We start from the raw sequence: 20,545 nt of genomic DNA, 5'->3' as shown, positions 1-20,545 counted from the left end.
CCATGATATTTTTTGTAGGGTTTTTATTTTAACTTAACACCAAGTATCCTTTTCAATAAGAATTTCCAAAAGGAATTTGGGTATATTTTATGTTATTTTTTCAAAAATTTTCAATTTGTGCATTTCATTTTCTTCTCCCAAAATATATATTAGCATTTTCCATTTTAATTCTGTAAAAACCTATTGATATCAAAAAGCTATCATTAAATTTTCAAGCTCTGTTTAACCTGATTATAATTAAATAAACCCTAATTTATATTATGTTGTTAATTTCTGTTTAAATATAATGAAATATTTTTAATAAATTATTTGTATTAAGTAGTTCTGTAATACTGTGAATGAGGTATGAGAATCCTTGACCTGGCAGGCTGACCTAACTCTGTTAGGTTGCAATTATATGGATTATATGGTATCATAATTGTTTGCAGGCTGAGAGCTATGAATTTTATATATATACAAAACATTAGACAAATTTAATAAAACAAGATTATCACTTCATTCATTGTTGCGATTATTATTATTATTACAACATAATTAATCTAAATATTATTATAGAACAAATATTTTCCAGTTGTTTTATAAACATAATCAAAAATATTTAATATAATACTTACTACAATAAATATTTTTTAGCAACAATCGGAGCCTATTTAGTGATAACAGCTCAACCACTACTATATATTATTATTATTTATTTTTGTTGAAGCTTTAGGAGCATTACTGCTATGGTCATTGCCTTTTCCAAATATAAAAAGAAGAAAAAGAAAAATTATTTTCCCTCCCTGTTAAAAACACAATCAATAGACTAGTCTTGTCATACCAAATCACCCAGAAATAGACTTGTCCAAGGGAATTAAAAACCCCAAAAGAAACACAAAATGACAAGGGAGTAACCATTGCCACTTAAAAAAAATAAAACTGGCACTTTAAAAACACGTTAGCTCTCAAACAATTTCTTATGAAATGCTGCTATAGATACTGTAAAACTAAATTCATCATTGAACAAAAGAAATTAAAACTCTCCTTTGATTAAGATTCTACAAAATTCTTAAAAAAATATCATAATTTAAAAAAATAATAAGTTTTTCCTTAGGCCATCCTTTCTTCTTCTGTTTATCCATCTTCCTGAAGGCCTCAATTCCAAATTCCATCTGAGGCCTCAGAGATGTAGTCTTCAGATTCTCCGCCTTAAATCACAGAGGATGTCCTGCTGCCAGCATCAGATGACACTGGCTCTGCTGGCATGATCAGAAGTACATCTTAGTTGAGACTGGATGCACTTATCACTAGAACATGTGTGACGGCCGAACTGCCAGCCCTCTCACTTAAGGACTTCTGTGCTTTTGGAGTTTCTATTATTGTTTTTTCTAAGTCTTCCTTTTCCAAAATCATTATTTCTAGTTTTGCAGGTTCCTGAGTGGGATTTTTTCAATCTATACTGTAACTTCAGTCTTCTTCATTTTGGTTTCACTTTTCTTTTCCTTTTGACTGGATGAAGGTTCACTCCTCAGTTGTGTAACAATCTTTTGTGTTGGGACATCCGTTTCTTTCTTCATTGGCTTTCGATTACTTTCTCTAATTGGTCGACTCTTCAATCTATGATCAATAACATATTTGACCATGCTTGCCAATCCTAGTGTCACCAAAGGACATAATAGAAATTATGTCCTTTGGTTTAATAGCAGCTTCAGGAGTCATAGCAACCAGAGCATAGGACATAAGCTGCTTAGTACAATTTTTCTGGCTTTGAAGTAGCTGACCTTTTGAATGGTCTTAAGCTCTTGTACTGCTACTTCCTCTTTATAGATGTGATAATTTTGCGATCTAGCAGAATGATGTCCATGGCAGTTAACACAAACTGACGGATCCTTGCAGGGGACGACTGGGTGTACTGGATCATCACAGGAACAAAACTTTTTCCTTGTGCATCTCACCACGGTATGTCTGAACTTCTGACCACTATTATCAGTGCTGACAACAAGTACATACCACTTAATCACCGAAACAAAACTTATTATCCATAATGTAGTTATGGATGAAGAAAAGCTACGAAATTGGAAAGTAAAAAAAATACACGGAAGGTATATCAGCTGTTGCGCCGCATGTTGATGAGAAAGCATGGTGCATGTGCCTACAAAGAGGAAACATATATGCTGAGACATAAGGCTTCATGTTCAACATCAAAGATGCAACTGTTAAAGCAGAAATTACACCAAGTACATCATTAAAGATAACACCCGAACTGATACCTGCCAATGTTGTAGCGATGGAAAGGAGGCCATTGATCATATCAGAGAGGATGCATGCAGCTGGTAGCCATATACCATTTTCTTAAAAATCCTAACGGTTGAGTAAATTTTAAACCATTCTGTATTTCCTGGCAGATCGTAGTACACATCTACCTCATTTTAAAGATAAATTAAGTTCACAGTCCTTTCAGAATGCTAGTAGATTATATCAATCTATATCACTGAATAATTCATTTTAACTAAAATTTAAATGAAAGAAGTACTTTCATAAGAATGTTATTTTCTATTGTATTCCATTATTTTTTTGGTATTCAAATAAATAATCACCTTAATTGTACAGCATTTTAAACAATGCAGGAAGAGAGAAAACGAAAAAACTTAAATCTACCTCACATAGATTGTGAAAGGTTATAATCGGCTATTTCATGCTATTGCAGTCCTTACAGCCATATGTATTTATTGATTTAATTTCACTGATAGAAGAAGCTGGTCAATTGTTAAATCCTTCTTTGTTAAGTCCTTTATTCAATTTACATCCCAAACTGCCCCCCCAAAAATGTCCCCGACTCCAGCAAACTCCTAGTGACCATGCTGGATGAGGTACGGCATGTGAGAATCCCTTTGTGAGGCAAGGCAAGCACCCAGTGTGAGGCTACACTAGTGTATTAAGTGAACATCCCATGCGAGGCTTCATGAGGTAAGGTGAGTACGTCATGCAAGGCTACGGAGACTGAAATACAAAAGTTTTGAAATGAACTAAATGAACTGCGAACTAAATGAATCGAATCAATTGAAATATTAATAAATATTTTTTCTCGTACTACCACTACTCCACCTTTCACCACCCTACCCATACTTCGCACGGATCGTAAAAATACAATTCTATATAACTCGGAAATGGTATGTCTGATTTAGAAAATTCAAGCGGATCCTAAAACTGTAGAAGTTAAAGAATAATATCCGTTAATCTACTCACACTTTGCACGGGCCGTAAAATATTTAATTCTATATAACCCAGGGACGGTTATAGATAATTCAAACGGATCCTTAAACTGCACAAGCTAAGGAATAACACTGTTAAATTACCCGCACTTCGCACGGGTGGCAAATTTATAATTCTATTTATCTCGAGAACGGTATGTCCGATTTAGAAAATTCAAACGCATTCTTAAACTGTAACTATAACTACAACTTCTGATTCTGTAACTGTAACTGCAACCTAAGAAATTATACTGTTCAAACAAACCACGCTTCGTACAAATCACATCTTTTACATTAAAGAACTTATGTATGAAAATAAATATATAAATAATTTAAGTATGTGTATTTGTGTAAATAAAAATATAGAACCTCAAGGATGATCCTGGTCGTCGTGGCCCATAAGCGGCGATCGGAAGACGAAGGACGAGGTCTGCGGACCAAGAGTTCGTCCATGACTTGTAGTGTCTCTAACAATAAATATAGGTTATCTTAATACTTTGTACCTGCGCATGCGCAAAAGCCAGTCCGTTACTGCTATACTCGCGCGAAGTGCCACACCCGAGCAAGGTAGCGTGCTCTTTTCCAAAAATTTTCCACCCTCGTGAAAAAAAATTCAAGGAACTAAAATATTTCAAGGTCCCCAAAAATTGTTTTTTCTATGATGAATCTCTTCCCCCCAAAAAAAGACTGCGTCAGTTCTTGTTTATTTAAAAGTTATTTCATTCACAATGTCATCGATTATATATAATCACAGAGTTGTCAATGTGATTATCTAGCTCATTTTAAACATTAATTTTATTCCAAACGTTGGTAGCACATTAGCTGATTGTAGTCAACTGCTATGACGTTACAGGTGGGCGGGAGAATTAAATAATATTTCCATTACCGCAAACTCTCACCCTAATTTAACCTAACCCTCCCTGGGGATAACCTGGAAAGTCGGAAGAATAAGTAATTTATTGAAGCGATCTAAATGAACTGCGAACTAAATGAATTGTGATCTAAAAGCTGGGGTTTAATTATACTAATCACTCAAATTAATAAATTTCTGCTGGTACTGCGTGTTAAGCAAGATGCAAGTACCCTGTGTGGGGCTAGATCATGAGGCTCTTTCTGGAACTGATCTAACCTATATCTCGACAACTGATGGTTGCAGTAAGAGGTATGTTTGTGCTTAATAAATAGAATATTTATATTTTATTCTTTCGCATCAAGCTTAAGGTTAATTACGATATAACAATCAGACCAGCTGAAACTAGCGTATCACCGGTCACATACACATTCAGTCAACCTTGAACATGATTACTCCAGTCACTTCTAAGAAATGTGAAAACTACTTATTCGGAAACTACTTATTTGGTATTGCAGTAAATAAATCGGTAGTCATCGGATTAATTTAAAAAACAGCATTTTTACCCCAACTACTTCTAAGAAAGGAATAATCCGGTATCAAATTGCACTAAATACAACATTATTAATTAAATAAATTAAAAAACAGTGTAAATGCACATGATACAATCATAGATACAACGTAAAAAAACATGATTCGAACATGATACAAACATAAACGATCATTAATCAAACATGAAACAAACGTAAAACGTATATAAACGAACATGAAACGATCACAAACGTACATGACGCAAACATAAACGTGAATCGAACATAAAAACATCGTAAACAGGTATGAAACATATATAAAAAAAACGTAAACGAATATGATACGAACATAAAAGATCATGAAAGGATCATAAACTAACATGATACAATGTGTATTAAGCGAACATCACACGCGAGACTTGATGGGGTAAGGTAGTACTCGTGCGAGGCTAAGGAGACCGAAGTACAAAATATTTTGAAATGCATTAAATAAGCTGTGAACAAAATGACTGAAATCAGTTGAGTGATTAATAAATCTTTTCTCTCGTACAACTACTCCACCCTTCACCACCCCTTGACAACTAAAACATAAACGAACATAAATTCAACATAAACAAACATGAAATGAGTATAAAACAGCATAAATTATTATAAATGCGTTCCAGACCATGTGACGTCGGCAACGTTCCGTTAGGACGCCTACCCAGGCCAGCTACAACACACCATCATCATCTATTGTTCTTCAAAGCGACAAGTTTTAGACCTTTTTTTAAAAACTTTTATTCTTTCATTTATTCTTACATTTTATTTTTGTTTTGCACTCTGTCATCAACGTAAAGAATAACGATGATCTATGATTCGTGTGGTCAATCCTGTCCAAGTAAGTGCAAGGTCCTCATCGCGAACGTAAAGATAAGAGATACGACGTTCTATTAAAAAAATTCAATTTTGGTTCCCTTATCTTTCCAACACCTTTGAGTGATGTCTACAAATTCGAAAAAATGAACATTGGGGTTTCCGTGAACGTTTTCTCGGTATATGAGAATGCAAAAATCGTTACCATCAAGGCCTGTTCTGCTGAAAAACATGATCATTTCGATCTTTTGTTGCTAGTCGATGGCGACCGCCATCATTTCTGTTTCATTTCCGATTTCGAAAGTTTGATTCTATCCCAGCTGACGAAATATCATTACAGAATAAGCATTTGTAAGAGGTGTTCCACATACTACAAAAACGACAAAGACTGTGCGAGAAAGATGGTACAACACATGAAAAGGTGCAGCAGTAACGCTCCTGCAAGAGTTGTTCTCCCCGAGGTGCAGGAAGATGGCTGTAAACCTATACTTGAATTCAAGAATTTTCATTATTCCTTTTCAGTTTTTATAGTATGTTACGTTGATTTTGAGTGCACCTTAAAACCGTTGCAACATGTTATCTCATCCCTAAAAGTTCATACACCATTTCTACGGAGCAATACATTCCCATGAGCTATTGCGCGTACTTCGTAATACATCCTTTCTCGCCGAAAGCCGTTCGAAAAACGTGATTCCATCAGATCCTATCCTTTATAGAGGTAAAGAAGCGCCGCGTTCGTTCATGGAACTCCTGCATGAGTAGCCGCCGACGTTGGTGAGATGCTAAAATTGAAAAAAGTAATGGAATTCTCCGAAAAATACAGACTCACCTTCGAATCAACTACCAAGTGTCAGTTGTGTAACGTGAAATTCAACTTAGAAGTTCGACCGGTCAGAGACCATTGCCGTATCACGGGAAAATACCGAGCAGCTCTGTGTTCCAAATGCAACCTGAAACGAGTTAGTCGGACCTTCATCCCCCTCTTCATACACAACAGTTGAAACTATGATTCTCATTTATCGTCAGAGAACTAGGTTATGATGAAAAAAGAATCACTGTGATCCCGAACTCTAGCGAAAAATACATCTCCTTCTCGAAGAGTATCAACGACTGTATCTCCGTTCGCTTCATATACACCTACCGATTCTTGTGAAAACGCTTCCAAAAAAAAATACCATTAGAAATATATCTGGGAATAAAAGAATAAAATTACTCAAAAAAAAAAATTGATTACGTATTCACTACCCAAATAATTCTGAGTTAACTTTATAATTCTTTATATATTTTTATTATTTTAATCAGCTACGTGAAATAATTTTATCACTATTTTTTTTTTTTTTTTTTTTTTATAAATAACACTTTGTTAAGCATGAAATATTTTTTGTGTAATTCTTTAATGGATAATATCCAGTTACAAAACTGTTTGTAACTGCGAATTACGGAAAATAGCGGATATTTCAACTGAACCACTGGGAAATGACAACAGTTGCCACTTTCCCGAAACTTACTTTTTGGTAATGTTATAAAAGTAATAAAGTGATCAAATTATTAAATTTACTGAATTTATATGAGATCCTAAAGGATAGTAAAATTGTTTTCAAAACAGCTGATAGATGAGGGATACTAACCACTTATCCAAACGTCAACATTAATTGCTGTTTCTATTTGTAATAATGTTTTTACTCTCTCTTAAATAACACATTTCTATCTAACTGTAATTTAAATAAAGAAACATAAGGTTATTATGATTTTCAGAAGCCATCAATTTGTTAAAAGATAATCCGACCACTTCCTTTCCAAACGTCATTATGATAAAAAATATGTTAACCTAACCTCAACTAAGATACCACAAGGACATGCTCTATCGCAGATCCAACGGGTTTATTTACATTTACTAATTCATTTAGAGAAAATTTGTTTTGTTTGGTCTACCTTAAATCACTTTTTTTTTTAAATTATGAATAATTTTGTGATGCAAGTGTTTTAATGATAACTACAGAACGTTATTGTTTTTGTAATGTTGAAATGTTTTTAGTGAAATTGTATTTTAAAAGTTCATTATGTCAAATATAGTTCTATTAACTTAATCTAATTAGCCTACATTTGTTTATTTAAATTGTAATTAATCTCTACAAATTTTAATACATTAAAGGGAATTTTTAAATGCGTTTAAAATACGTTATAAATTTGTGCCCGTGAGTATTTTGTTTGTGAAAATATTTATTGTTCTTTTTTGTTATTGAAATAAATCATTCAGCATCCGGACTAACATACTTATAACAGATAACTATGCAGAACTAATACCATCTGGTGACGTTTATTGCAATTTACTCAGCCTCTTAGCTGAATGAATGACGTACCTAAATGTCGCATGCGCCGTGACTCAAAACTGTCCTTCAGTTATCGACCGTTTTGGAGAAATTCCCGACTGGCTGTAAAGACGTCTGTCTGGTACCTCCACATTTTGGTTTCTAAACTATTGCTCCAATCTTTATTTAATTAAGGCATATTCGATACGTGTCATCTTATAACAAAATAATAACATGGATCAAGACGTCGATCTGGAGTTGACTACTACACCAAGCTACGATGGTCCTGAAATTAAAGCCATAGAAACCGGTGAGTTAACTAGAAAAAATATATTACTTAATATTTTTTTTATTTTATGTCACGTTGTAACAAACAGTACATACATCATGCATAACATAATGCAACATTTACTTTTTATTTATTTTACGTTACGTGAAACAAATTACGTAATAAATGTAATTACTTCTCATAGACTGGGTTAATTTATATTTCACTACAGTAACATTAAATTATAATAAAGGATGAATCAGCACCTTTATTTGTTTTATGGTTATTTTAATTATTTTATAACAAGATAACAAAAAGGATTGTGTTAGTCTCGTACACTCTATATATATATATATATATATATATATATATATATATACAAAATAATCATTTTCTTTTATAAATGAAAATAAGTCCCAAATGTATATTTTTCTTTCTTTTTAAACGGTTATAATTTATTAATTAGAATCTTGTGCTTAAAAGTAATATTCGAGAATGTAATTGATTCATTTTCAACGGTTAATTTACATTAAATATATTGTACTCCAAAACCTCGATCAGTTTTCATATTGAGATTCATTTAAATTAATATTATAAGGGCGAATATGCCGTATCTTGAAACAAATTAACATAAATAGAACATTTATAAGTATATACTATATTAAAATAACATATCTAATTTACAAAACAGCAATAGGTCTAAATTTTGGTTATTGCTTAACAAAGAATTTATTTGAAAAAAAAAAACAATAGCTGTAAGAAGGCTAACTGGTTGCAGATTCTATTAAAACAAACATATAAATAACAAAAAAATTTTAAGAAGCTTTTGTAAATGAATAAACATATGTTCGTAAATGTGTTTGTTATGAATATCCTGTTGCTCAATGAATAAATCTAATTTTATGTTTAATTAGTAAAATCTATATGAAATTTATTCAAAAATAAATTTATAACTAATTTTTTTATTTTTCTAGAAAATAAATTTAAATTGTTAAACTTGCAAACAAAAACTTTATGCATCAGATGAATAACATACTTCAGCCATATTCAATTATAGGAATTTAAAAAAAAAAGATGATTTTTTGCTGATATGATTTCATTCAGTTATTAACAGTATAGCGTATTTAATGTTTCAGTTTATTATTTGTTTATTTAATTACGCCTATAATCACCCGCTTAAACTGCAGAAAAGAATATATATATATACAAAAGAATGCACATGCATGAAAGGAAAAAAATGACTTATAAAGCGAATCCTGGGATTGTAAATGCAAACAAATTTACCAGTAACATGCATTACTACTTCCAAAATGTAACACCAGAGTTAATTCTGTTTTAACTACTAACACCAGATTTAGTAACAATAGTTTGTATGAAATATAATCTAATTAGAAAATTTAGGTTTATGAAAAATGGAATTCAACAAGCGAATTGAATGCTTTATCAATTGAACATATTTTTAATTACCTAATATTTGGTATGATTTTTCATCAAAACGGTCTTGTTCTACTTTAGCCTTCATGTGCAACTGGGAGGGGGGGGCTTAAATCTTGTTTTTCAATGTGATTGTTACCTTATGTTTCGTTTTACAAAAAATAAGTTATACATCAGATTTCTATTTCTGTAATATGTAGCAGAATTTTATGTCCATTGTGTTTCTTTACATTTTAAAAATTATTTGTAAAATTAGAAGATTAATGCGACATTCTACAAAATAAAATCGAATTTGGTATATCTAAGTAAGACAAGACCTAAAAATTTTTTTATGATTTTGTTTTAAAGTAAATTTGTCTTTATATATTAAATTGTCTTATCTAAAGTAAATTTATATAATTATTTATTGTAATATCTTAATTTCTAAATTAATAAAACTTATTTATGTCACTAAATATATTTAATATTTTTAAGAAATATTATTTTAAAACAAACTTAACTTGAGGTATTACAACAAAATAAAACGCGACTTCGTGTCAAGTCAAAGAATTAAATAAAAGTCGGATATGTAAAATGATTTTCTTCATTTTTTATATATGCTAAAAAATATTATTAACGTTATTTTTTACTCAGTGGTAACTTTTTGTTATGCACCCACACTTTTACTTTAAACTGATATTATAATAATACAGATCTGCATTTCATTAAAATTGTATTTATTTATTCATGGAAGCGGCAACAACAGGTGACATTCAGTTACAAATACGTTAGGTTTTCTTTTTTTGGATGAGAAACTAATTTTATAGTATTTGAAAAAAATATGTATTAAAAACATATTTTCTTTGAATCATAAGCCTTTTTTTAATACAGATTAATGATTCACAGAGACGATCTAAGCAGGTTTATTTTTTGTAATAATCAAAGTTGAAATGTTCAATCTATTTCACTATTAAAATATATTTACTCCCAAATTGTATGCTATACCCATGGCCCGTCATCTAGTACAAATTGATTCTGCCACATTTTAATAAACTGTGATTTAATAAGCTCTCTTCAAGAAGTACCTGACATATTTACTGCGCGGATGTGGAAGCGTTCGCTTTTCTTCTTAGCAACTGCATCACGCTTGTCAACTTTTTCTGGGTTCCTATTCATATAGGAATCCCCTAGGTAACGAACGAATTGATATCGCCGCTAAGGAAGCTTGCAACTAGAAAATTTTCGAGAATAATCTTATTCATTATTTCTATACATACTTTGTAAACGGTCGGATAAAAACAATTTAACAGAATGAACTGTAACATATTAAATAAGCTGCATCGTATTAAATCTTGTGTTTACCTCGGAAGTCGTCAGTACGAGATATTCGATCTGAAGAAATTGTCGTTTGTCGTCTATGTTTGGAGTTTAAACTATTAGATTCAACTCAACTACCTAGACAGGTATTTAGTACAATTAATACACTTGATTTGGGTAATAATGAGGTCAAAACGTTTCGTATCTTTGAAGCGAGTTAAACTTTTATCAAGATTTTAATTTATTTTCTATTATTTTTCGCTTAATTTTTGGGGGAAGGTGTTTCATACATGCAATTTGCATTGTTTTATTCGTACATGTTTTTATGTCTATATCTTAAATAATTAATTTTCTGATTTTTCCCAGAAATATTCTTTTTAGTAGCGATCGTTCTTTTATCTCTACATTATTTACTTTCAATGTAGAGTACGCGTTATACAGAACGAAGGTACTTGAAATTATTTTGTTTATTATTATTATTATTATGAATTTAAACGTGTAATTTTTTATATTATACTTTGAAAATCTCTTTTGATATTTATGCCTGTTACAACCTTTCTTAAAAACTCAAGTTCTCATAATTTGAACCAGTGCGGAAGTGTAATGCTTTCCTAAGGAGATTAATAATCTTTTGGGTAAAAAAGACTATTACTCCTTTTACAATGATAATTATTCACTTCGATATATTGATTTAAAATACAAAGGTAAGTTTTTCGTACAATAATAGTTATCATTATGAAAGCGGTATATATCAACCAAATCTTTATTGGTTCCTCACTTTTTGTTACTGTCTAGCTGATACGACTTTTATTTAATGCTGTTTGTCCAGATTCAAATGTATAAACATAAAAATTTATATTATCTGATTTCGAAACCTATATATGATGCTATTGTATGGTGATCGGGGTTCAGTTAATTCTGCAATAATTTATTACTTGATGTTAAGATGCTAACTAATCTTCAACTAATATTAACAGCTTTTGGAATATTTTTGTTTATTTCTAATTGATTTCTTTAGAAAGGAATTCAGTATTAATTAATGTATGAATTTATTTTTACAAAGTGTAAGTTTTATCATTTTTTTTATAATAAAAGGAAGTATTACTGACTGAAAAATTATACCGCAATAAAATTAGATAAAAATAACTGGTGTAGCTATTTTCATGTTTACTCTTATTGAAGCAAAACATTAATGTTCTTTCAAAATATATATAACTGTATAAAACAAAAATCATTGTATTTTATATTCAATATCATCAGCGATTGCTTTGTTACATTAATTTTGTGATAAATGATAAAAATATGATTTTTTTTACGAGTAATGCAAACAATAACATAACTACTGCTTTATGTAGATTATCACTTTGTGAAATATGTATAACATAAAATATCTCTTAATATTATATCCATCTTTTAAATACGAGTCTCAAAAGTTTAAGACATAAATAAAATAAAAAACGAATTATTTCAGTGTTTATTTTATTGGTATAGTCCTTTATTTTACCTACTATTTGCAGCAAGTCATGTAGAATAAGTTTGTTATAATGGGAAAATTTCTGGTAATTAATATACTTACATTATAATAACAAAACTGTTATTTGTTAGCCTAATACTAATAGGTCGATTAATAGTAAACTATTGTAGGGTAAAAGAACTACATACAAAGTGTCTCATGGAAAAATGAAAAGAATTTGAGAATATTTTCCTTAATAATTTTGAACAATAATTCTAATATTAAATTTATATAAGGTTTTTGCTTATTCATATTAATTAATTTTGTTTTTAGATATTTTTATATATTGAAATGATTTTTTAGCTGTTTAAAATTATGATACTCTATTTTTCTGCTGTTTCTGTCTGGTTTGTTTTTAATAAAAGACAAACTTTTTTTATGTTCAGTTAATATTGACTAGTCTACATAACCTTTCTCTCAATTAAATACACAACAATTTTTATTTTCTTATTTTATTTGTTTATTACAAATTTAACAAAGTTATTGTACGTCAAACCTAAAAAATTATGTTTTGCGACACCAATTTTTGCTTTTAAATAATTTTCTCCAAGAAAGTAAAAATACAACTGTGAGACTTGTTTTATTTGTTTTTTCTTTCAAGTTAAAGCCAATCAAATTTACTTCTTAATTTAAGTTCAAAAAATTTCATTATGGGTTCATTTGAGCAGACATAAGGGTGAATTATATCGCAAACTATAACTAGAAAAAAGAGTACAAACAGAGTTTATATATTTATAGAAACGATATTTTTATATGAATTTTTTCTTAATTTTTGCTGGTAAACATATTCTGTAACTGTTTCAGTTTCTTCGTGGAACACTACATATACAAAGCCCATTATTGGAATTGGATCCGAGACAATAAGTAAATTGATTTAAAATCAGTTATTTGTAAAAACTGATATCGATAGAATTTTCATTTAAAGAAAGATTTTATTACAGAAAGGGATTTTTATTAGAGAAATTTATAAAATTAACATTTAATTATTAACTTCTATGGGTGATTTTTCTTTTCAGTTTATAGACAAAAAATTAAAAGCTTACTCTTATATGATCAGTTACTAATTAAATAAGAATTTATTTTATTATACTTAATTATAATTAAAAATAATTGATGAAAGTACAATAGGAAAGGAAAACAGTAAAATTATTCCATTGCTGGATGTGTTTGCATTGAAAATTTCAACAATTATTAATGATTGGTTGAACTTATAACTTAAATATTTTATACGCTCTTTGTTAAAACTATATTGTAAAGAAGTTTTGTATACAATACTTTAATTTTCTTATAAAACAATTATGTAGAATGATGAAGTTTTAGAATAGTATTTAAAAACTTTTATTAAAACTTAATTTACAAAATATAACTTTTATATGCCAACTATCTTTTCATTTTTAATTCACTATAATATAAGTATTATTATCAATCGAAACAACATATGTCAAAATTTAAATATAAATTCATTAACTAGAAGTCAAAATATCCTAAAGTATCTGAGGAATATTTATAATTCTTCTACTTAATTTAAAAAATGAGAAAATTCAAAATATTGACTTATAAAAACATAACTGTTGTTTTTCCCTTAAGTATGAAATTGTTTACGAATATAATATATAGGTAATTTCCCATGATGCACTTCAAACCTCCTTTGATGTTTATTCGTTATTCACAAATAATAATTTTGATTGTGAAGGGTACATTATTTAATTATAGTACTGAATTTTAATGTAATATTATTCTACAATAGTAAAAACTATTTAGTATTACTTAGAAATAAAAATAAAATTACCTTTTCAAATCACTGAAACAGTGTAATTTAAATATTTATATATCTAAATAAAAACTTTATATGCTTTATAATAAATTTCATACGTATCTTTTATAGAAAATTAGAAATACAGCATACATTATTTTAATTTAATTTTTATGTTTTTGCTACTGCCTAAGGGTGACTGGATTGATTAATCTGTTAATTTATGATTAAATTTATTAACTAAATTATTTATCTTAGCATTACCTAATTACAAGCATTGAACTAGATCTATTCTCAAACCGATTACATTTTTATTTTTTACTTTGTTTAAATAAATTTATACACATTTACATCTAGTGAGTGATAAAAGTGGTATGGAATACTTACATGGAGAACATTATCCAGCGACAGGGCTTTAACGTAAAAAAACTTCTTTATATTGGTTTATCCACATTATATGATTGTTATGAAATGGGTCAAATGATTATGTAGTGGGTTGCTTGATTTATCAACTTCGGTCTAAATTGATGATATAATTTAAAAAAAAGGAGTTTCTGGCATAAAAGAGATCAATGTGGATAGTTTTGTTTGAGATGCATTTTTCTAAGTAGTTAGTTATCTGTATGTGTTTATTTGAAATTATTTAGTACCTGTGATAACTTAACGTTTGGCCCAGCATTTAGTTGACCTGCTAGAGGCCAGATAGATTGCAAAAGATACTTGAATAGTACTGCTTTTGAGTCTATATAAGTACAGCTAATACTATCAATATAAAAGTTATTACAACTACCTGAATATATCAAGTGATACGTATTTTATAACGATATATTTAATTTGTGTATGTTATTTGTTGAAGTATGACCTTAAGCAGCACATATAATAAAATTGAAGCATAAGATTGTTATATAGAAAATGGTAATGTACAACCGTTTCTGGAGTGTTATGTAATTGCTATGTTTTGGATGAATTGATTTTCAAACGTCACTTTATAAACCAGATTTCTAAAAAATATTTGTTTATGAAAAAAGTGTGAGAATAAAACTGAGCTTTTGGGATTTGAAAGAACCATTATGTCAACAGTTCAAAGAAAAAGAAATGTGTGAGATGAGAATGGAATAATGGAAGTAGAGTTCCAAGCAATCTAATAAATTGTGGAAACAAACTGTACCACAACAGTTTCCAGATGATAATTAGATAAATGGAAACTGAAAACATCGATTTTAATTTACTTTTCCTCAGAGTCTTCCAATCAACTCTAGACCTTATTAGTGATGGAGGGGATTTTATAATTTTAAGTAAAAACAGAATTGAGGAATGGTCAGATAGTAGCTCATGGATGAATTTTATGATAGAATAAACATCATTAAAGTTTTTTGTATCTAAAAAGTCCTTGACATCAGATGTGTAGTCTGTGCTGTGAGCCATAAGTGAATTCCTTCAGAAATAAAACTAATAAGTTGTTATCACTTATGCTGGGAAATAACTGCCTTTTTTTTGGAGATCATTTATCCTAGACCAATTACAGATGTTTTTTTGTTGAAATCACAATCAGTAAAAAACCACAGACTAAGAACTGTAAAGAAATGTTAGTGAAATCTTAGATGAAGTTTAAAACAAAGGGTAAACTTTAGATACAGTATATAAAGAGAAATTTAAGATATTTAGCAATATTATGAAACTGAACTCTATTTGATGTATAAATGATGCGATGATTAAGATGATTCATTAATAAAAATTGCCATTACTCTGTGATATGTTTTATCTGTATAATCATTTCTACGTGATAAACAGTGAGTGATAAAGTAATTCTGTGGTTATTAAAGTAGTTTTTATATATCTATATACACATATACACACACATATATGTTAATAATCTTTAAACACCTAATAATCACAAATACCTTTAAACTACTTTAATAACCACAGAATTACTTTTATTATAATTAATATAAATTGTTAATTTTTTATATATAATATATACATTATATTAAAAATAATACATGTATTGTGTTATTATGTGTCAGCGCTTGCATAATATTAGTACTAATTTTAAGGAATGATGTTTTATAAAAAAAAATTAATATGATGTATTCAACAGTAAAACGCAACAGAATTGGTTGTAATTTAGTCTTTGTCTTTTAGATGTTGAAACCATAGCACTGGAGAATTAAATTTTTTTATTATTACTCATGCGAATGTGACTATCAAACTCTATAAATAATAATATTACATTACATGTGAATTTGTGATTGTATTTTTTATATTTTTTTAAATAATTTTCCAATGAGTAAATTTAAATTTTGTGTAATTAATTCATGCAACTTGTAAAATAGCTACGTGGAAACTTAATTGAATAATTTATAAACTCATTTTTATGTGATAATAAACCAAAACCCTAGCAGAAAATGGTTAAATGATTAGTTCTTTATGCCTTAGAAGCATACTCTAACAGATAAAGTGATTAATCCATCTGATCAGCAGTTCCCAACCTGCAAAGGAGTCATCTAGGTAGTTAAATTCAAGGTATTTAAGAAAGTGTAAAAAAATGAATAATTATTTATGGTAAAGGTATCAGTTTATTTACGCTAACTGTTAGTGTGTAAGGGGTATAAGGATAGATCTACCACTCTTTTATTATGTTACAGTAATAATAATAATAATAATTATAGTAATCAAAATTTTCTGATTACTGAACTGTATTGGTACAAATATTGTACCGAAAGACTACATTAGATTCAGGTGTATTTGTTTTTCTTTATCTCCGTAAGTGAAAAAATAAAGAGGCATCTGCTGCATTAGATAAACAAAAATATTTATAACAAAATAAAATGTACCTCCTCAATGTATGTGTTGGTGTATGAATGTGTATCAATAAGTACATTGTGAGAATATAGTATTTAAAATTGTTTCTCAGCTTGATATAAAAAAATACAAAAAATTTAATACCAATGTTTACTTAAACTAACAAATATACTGTTGTTTTATTTTGGCCTTCTTTAAAAAGTTTAATCTCATAATCACAGAAGCCAGATTATTAATGAAACATTTTACGTAATGTAAAAAAAGACTTCTAAAGAAATTTTTATTTGAACATGTTTTTCTTTTTTTTTACTTATTCGTGAATATATTTAAACCAGATAAACTGTTTGCATCAGTTAATATGTGCAATTTATTTTCGTATTCCTAAATACAATACTTTGACTTTCGTTGTCCAAAACAAAAGAGAGTACTTGAGCCATCTAACGTTTCACTGAGATTGGGAAGACAAAAGGAGTTCAACCATTGCAGACAATGGTTAAATGAAGCTTTTGCTTTCAGTAAGTATTGTTCATGACAAGACAGTTTTTTAATGCGTTTTAACTTTTTTTTTTTTATTTGTTTATTTTAAAAATATTTTCCTTTATATTTACATTTATTTTTACCTGATACTTGTGTATATAATGATAACTGTTTAGCAGTTAAAATGGACAACTCATTTCATTTCCAGTTACAGATTTTTGTACTCTTAAAAAGAGTACTTAATTTTTTAATTTTACTTTTGATTCATCTAATGCCAAAAAAGTATTTTATATGCATTTAGTTTTTTTTTAATTGAAATTTACATCATATCTAATTCTGATTACCAAAAATGTGTTCCTGATGAAATAATATTGATGCTATAAATAATATTATATAAAAAATCATTTTTGTTTTTTTTATTATTAAATTTATATTCCTAAAAGGAAATAAAAATAAAAAATATGGAGAATAACACAGGGTTGATATTGTATATCTTTTAATTAGAGTGACAGTATCACTTCCTGCATTTTGGTGAGCCAACCACACTTATTTGGCTCAGTGAAGAAGGCTAACTACTTCACTACACACTTTCTTAGTAAGGCTGGCACAAGATGCTTGTTATTTATAAAGACCTGTGACTCAAGTCAGATCATCTTTAATTATTATAGTTTATGAAACTGGAAACGCACATATATATTTTTATCATTGTAATTCATAAAGATTACATTTTATTATGAAATTAATGCAAAATATATTTATCTATGATCTAAGATTACATTATGTGAAAATAGATTAAAATGTTCTATTTCATGTTAAAAAGTAACAAACATAATATTCATTTATTATTCAATAAATGAATAATATGTTTAAAATAAATTTAAACTACTTTTAAAAAGTATTTTTTTTTTTTTTAAAGGGATGGTCTCACTTTCATGTAAAATTACTAGGATGGATTTTCTTTGTTAGTTGTTTGGTCTTTTTATTCAGAAGAAATATTTAATAATGTTTTTTTCAAAGGTTAAGTAGAATGAACCTAAAATAGAGTAACTTATCTTGCTGTTGTATAAAAAATATGAATTAGCTTAGAGCATATTATCTTCGTATATTATTAAAGTAGTTAGTAACCAGAAATACCTTTAAAAAAAATATTACTGTAATATAAAGTTAGACTAGCAAAGTTAATTCTATAATCTAATGCTTTAAGAAAGAGCTTTCATGTGGTACATTTATAGAATTTTTATTTTCAAAACATGGAATTACTATAGGACAACTAATTACAGTATATACAACATAATAGAATAAATATTTCATTCTGATAAATCCTACATAATAATGGCTTACATGCTGTCAGAAACATGTAAGTATCAAATGCTATAGAAAAAAGAAGGAAATACCACAGCAATTGGCTAAACAATCAAGGGAAATCCTGTCCAAACCTTGGTTATAGCAGAGTATTACAAAATTCATGATTATAATATATTGAAGCAATTAAAGTTTATATTAGTATTTAAAACTAAAGAATACTTTAAATAATAATAAATTAAATGTTTGAAGATAATAAATATATATATTAAACACCATTTTAAGAATATTATTGAAAATATTTTAAGCACATAATATTTGGATATAAAATTCATTTTATTTGTAATGATGTGGAAAATTTACAATTTTTAAAAAAATTACTTTTTAATTAAAATTATTTTTAAAAAAAGCTTTAGATTTTACTTTAAATAAATTGGTTGGAAGTTCTTTGAAATGGTTCATTTATTATTCATATATTTATATATATATATATATATATATATATATATAATAACGACATGAGCATGTGTGTAATGGTCAGTGTATACATGACACAGATATATTAAGTTATTTTTACAAATTAAACAGAAGTTTTGTGAAAATTTGAAATTAAATAGCACTCTATGCCTTCTTCAATATTTAAAACTAATTGCTTTAATGATAGATTTGCGCTAGAAATTATGTATTAAAAGCTAATTAATAACTTACAGAATTTTTATTTAAATTACAATTTATGATATCACTGACTTAAGGTTAATAAAATTTTACTATACTTTCCATTTCAATTTGTTTTCCTACCTAACTTCACATTTCTGTCTGATATCCCGAAACACGTGTTCACTTTTGTGTTATTTTATTACTCTGTATCTGATGTGTTTATTTTCATCTATTTACATAATTACTTCTGAATGAAATACATGTGTTCGTTATTTAAGGATATCAATTCAATGTTATATTAAAATAGACTGTTATTCAAAGAGTGAATATGTATAGAATATCATTGTTTAATCCAATTCCCAAGAAATTCATTTTTACCGAGTTTCTGTTATATTATAGTAAATAGAATAAAAGCATGGTTACATTACATTTATTGTTTGCTTGATTTTGATAATATTTGCCATCCTTCATAGGTAAAAAGTAGATTTGCAGCATCTATAGACAGGGATAGAGTTAGGCTAAATGTCATTTAGTGGTTTAATGATTATTAACGAAATAGTTTTTACACACAGAACCTCAATAAAAAATTATACTTTGAATTATACAAGGGTAAGTCAAAAAGTAAAGGGAATTTCTCTCCCAATCACATATATGGCAGCAATGATTATTTTGTTATAACTCATAATCTCAATCAGCTGTTCATTGAAAGTATTGTTTCATAGTTAGCTGTGAGTAATGAGTGCTCCTTTGTCTGATTGCACCAAGGAAGAAATGCAAGCAGTGATACGTAACCTCAGTTCAGAAGGGGTGAAACCAGCAGAGATTATGCTAAATGCAACAGCAGCATGGAGAGAGTTGTTTGAGTGGAAGCAAGATCTCTGAATGGATTGATCGCTTTAAATATGGTTGGATTTTTCTTTGTAATGAACAGTGACAAGGTAAGTCTTCCACTTCAAACACTAATGACAATACTGAAGTGGTTAAACAAATGATTCTTGGTAATCGATGAATTACAGTAGATGACATTGCAAGTGAGTTGAATATAAGCCACGGCTCAGCATTTTCAATCATCTATAATTCTTTTGAAAAAAGAAATCCTTTTTAAAAAATTTTTGAAAAAAATGATTCTTTTGAAAAGAATCGTTTGAAAATTTCTCAGAAGTTTTTGAAACATTACGAAGATGAAGGAGACTCATTTCTTAAGTGAATAATAACCATTGATGAGACGTGGGCGCATCACTTTAATCCGAGAGTAAGCAACAAAGTTTA

At 28.6% G+C, this 20,545-nt stretch overlaps 1 protein-coding gene across 1 annotated transcript in view; it reads left to right on the top strand.

Moving 5' to 3' along the window:
- Nucleotides 1–7,896: 7,896 nt before the first annotated feature.
- The window catches only part of Syt4 (Synaptotagmin 4), a 367,686-nt gene continuing 355,037 nt past the window's right edge, over nucleotides 7,897–20,545 (top strand). The window contains exon 1 of the mRNA XM_075354746.1: nucleotides 7,897–8,084. Coding sequence (XP_075210861.1) covers nucleotides 8,009–8,084 — 76 coding nt within the window. The 5' untranslated portion in view covers nucleotides 7,897–8,008. The remainder of the gene's footprint in view (nucleotides 8,085–20,545) is intronic.

The sequence above is a fragment of the Lycorma delicatula genome, chromosome 1, assembly GCF_047948215.1.
Source record: "Lycorma delicatula isolate Av1 chromosome 1, ASM4794821v1, whole genome shotgun sequence".
In the NCBI taxonomy this organism is placed as follows: domain Eukaryota; kingdom Metazoa; phylum Arthropoda; class Insecta; order Hemiptera; family Fulgoridae; genus Lycorma; species Lycorma delicatula.
This window is presented reverse-complemented; position numbering and strand designations above follow the sequence as displayed.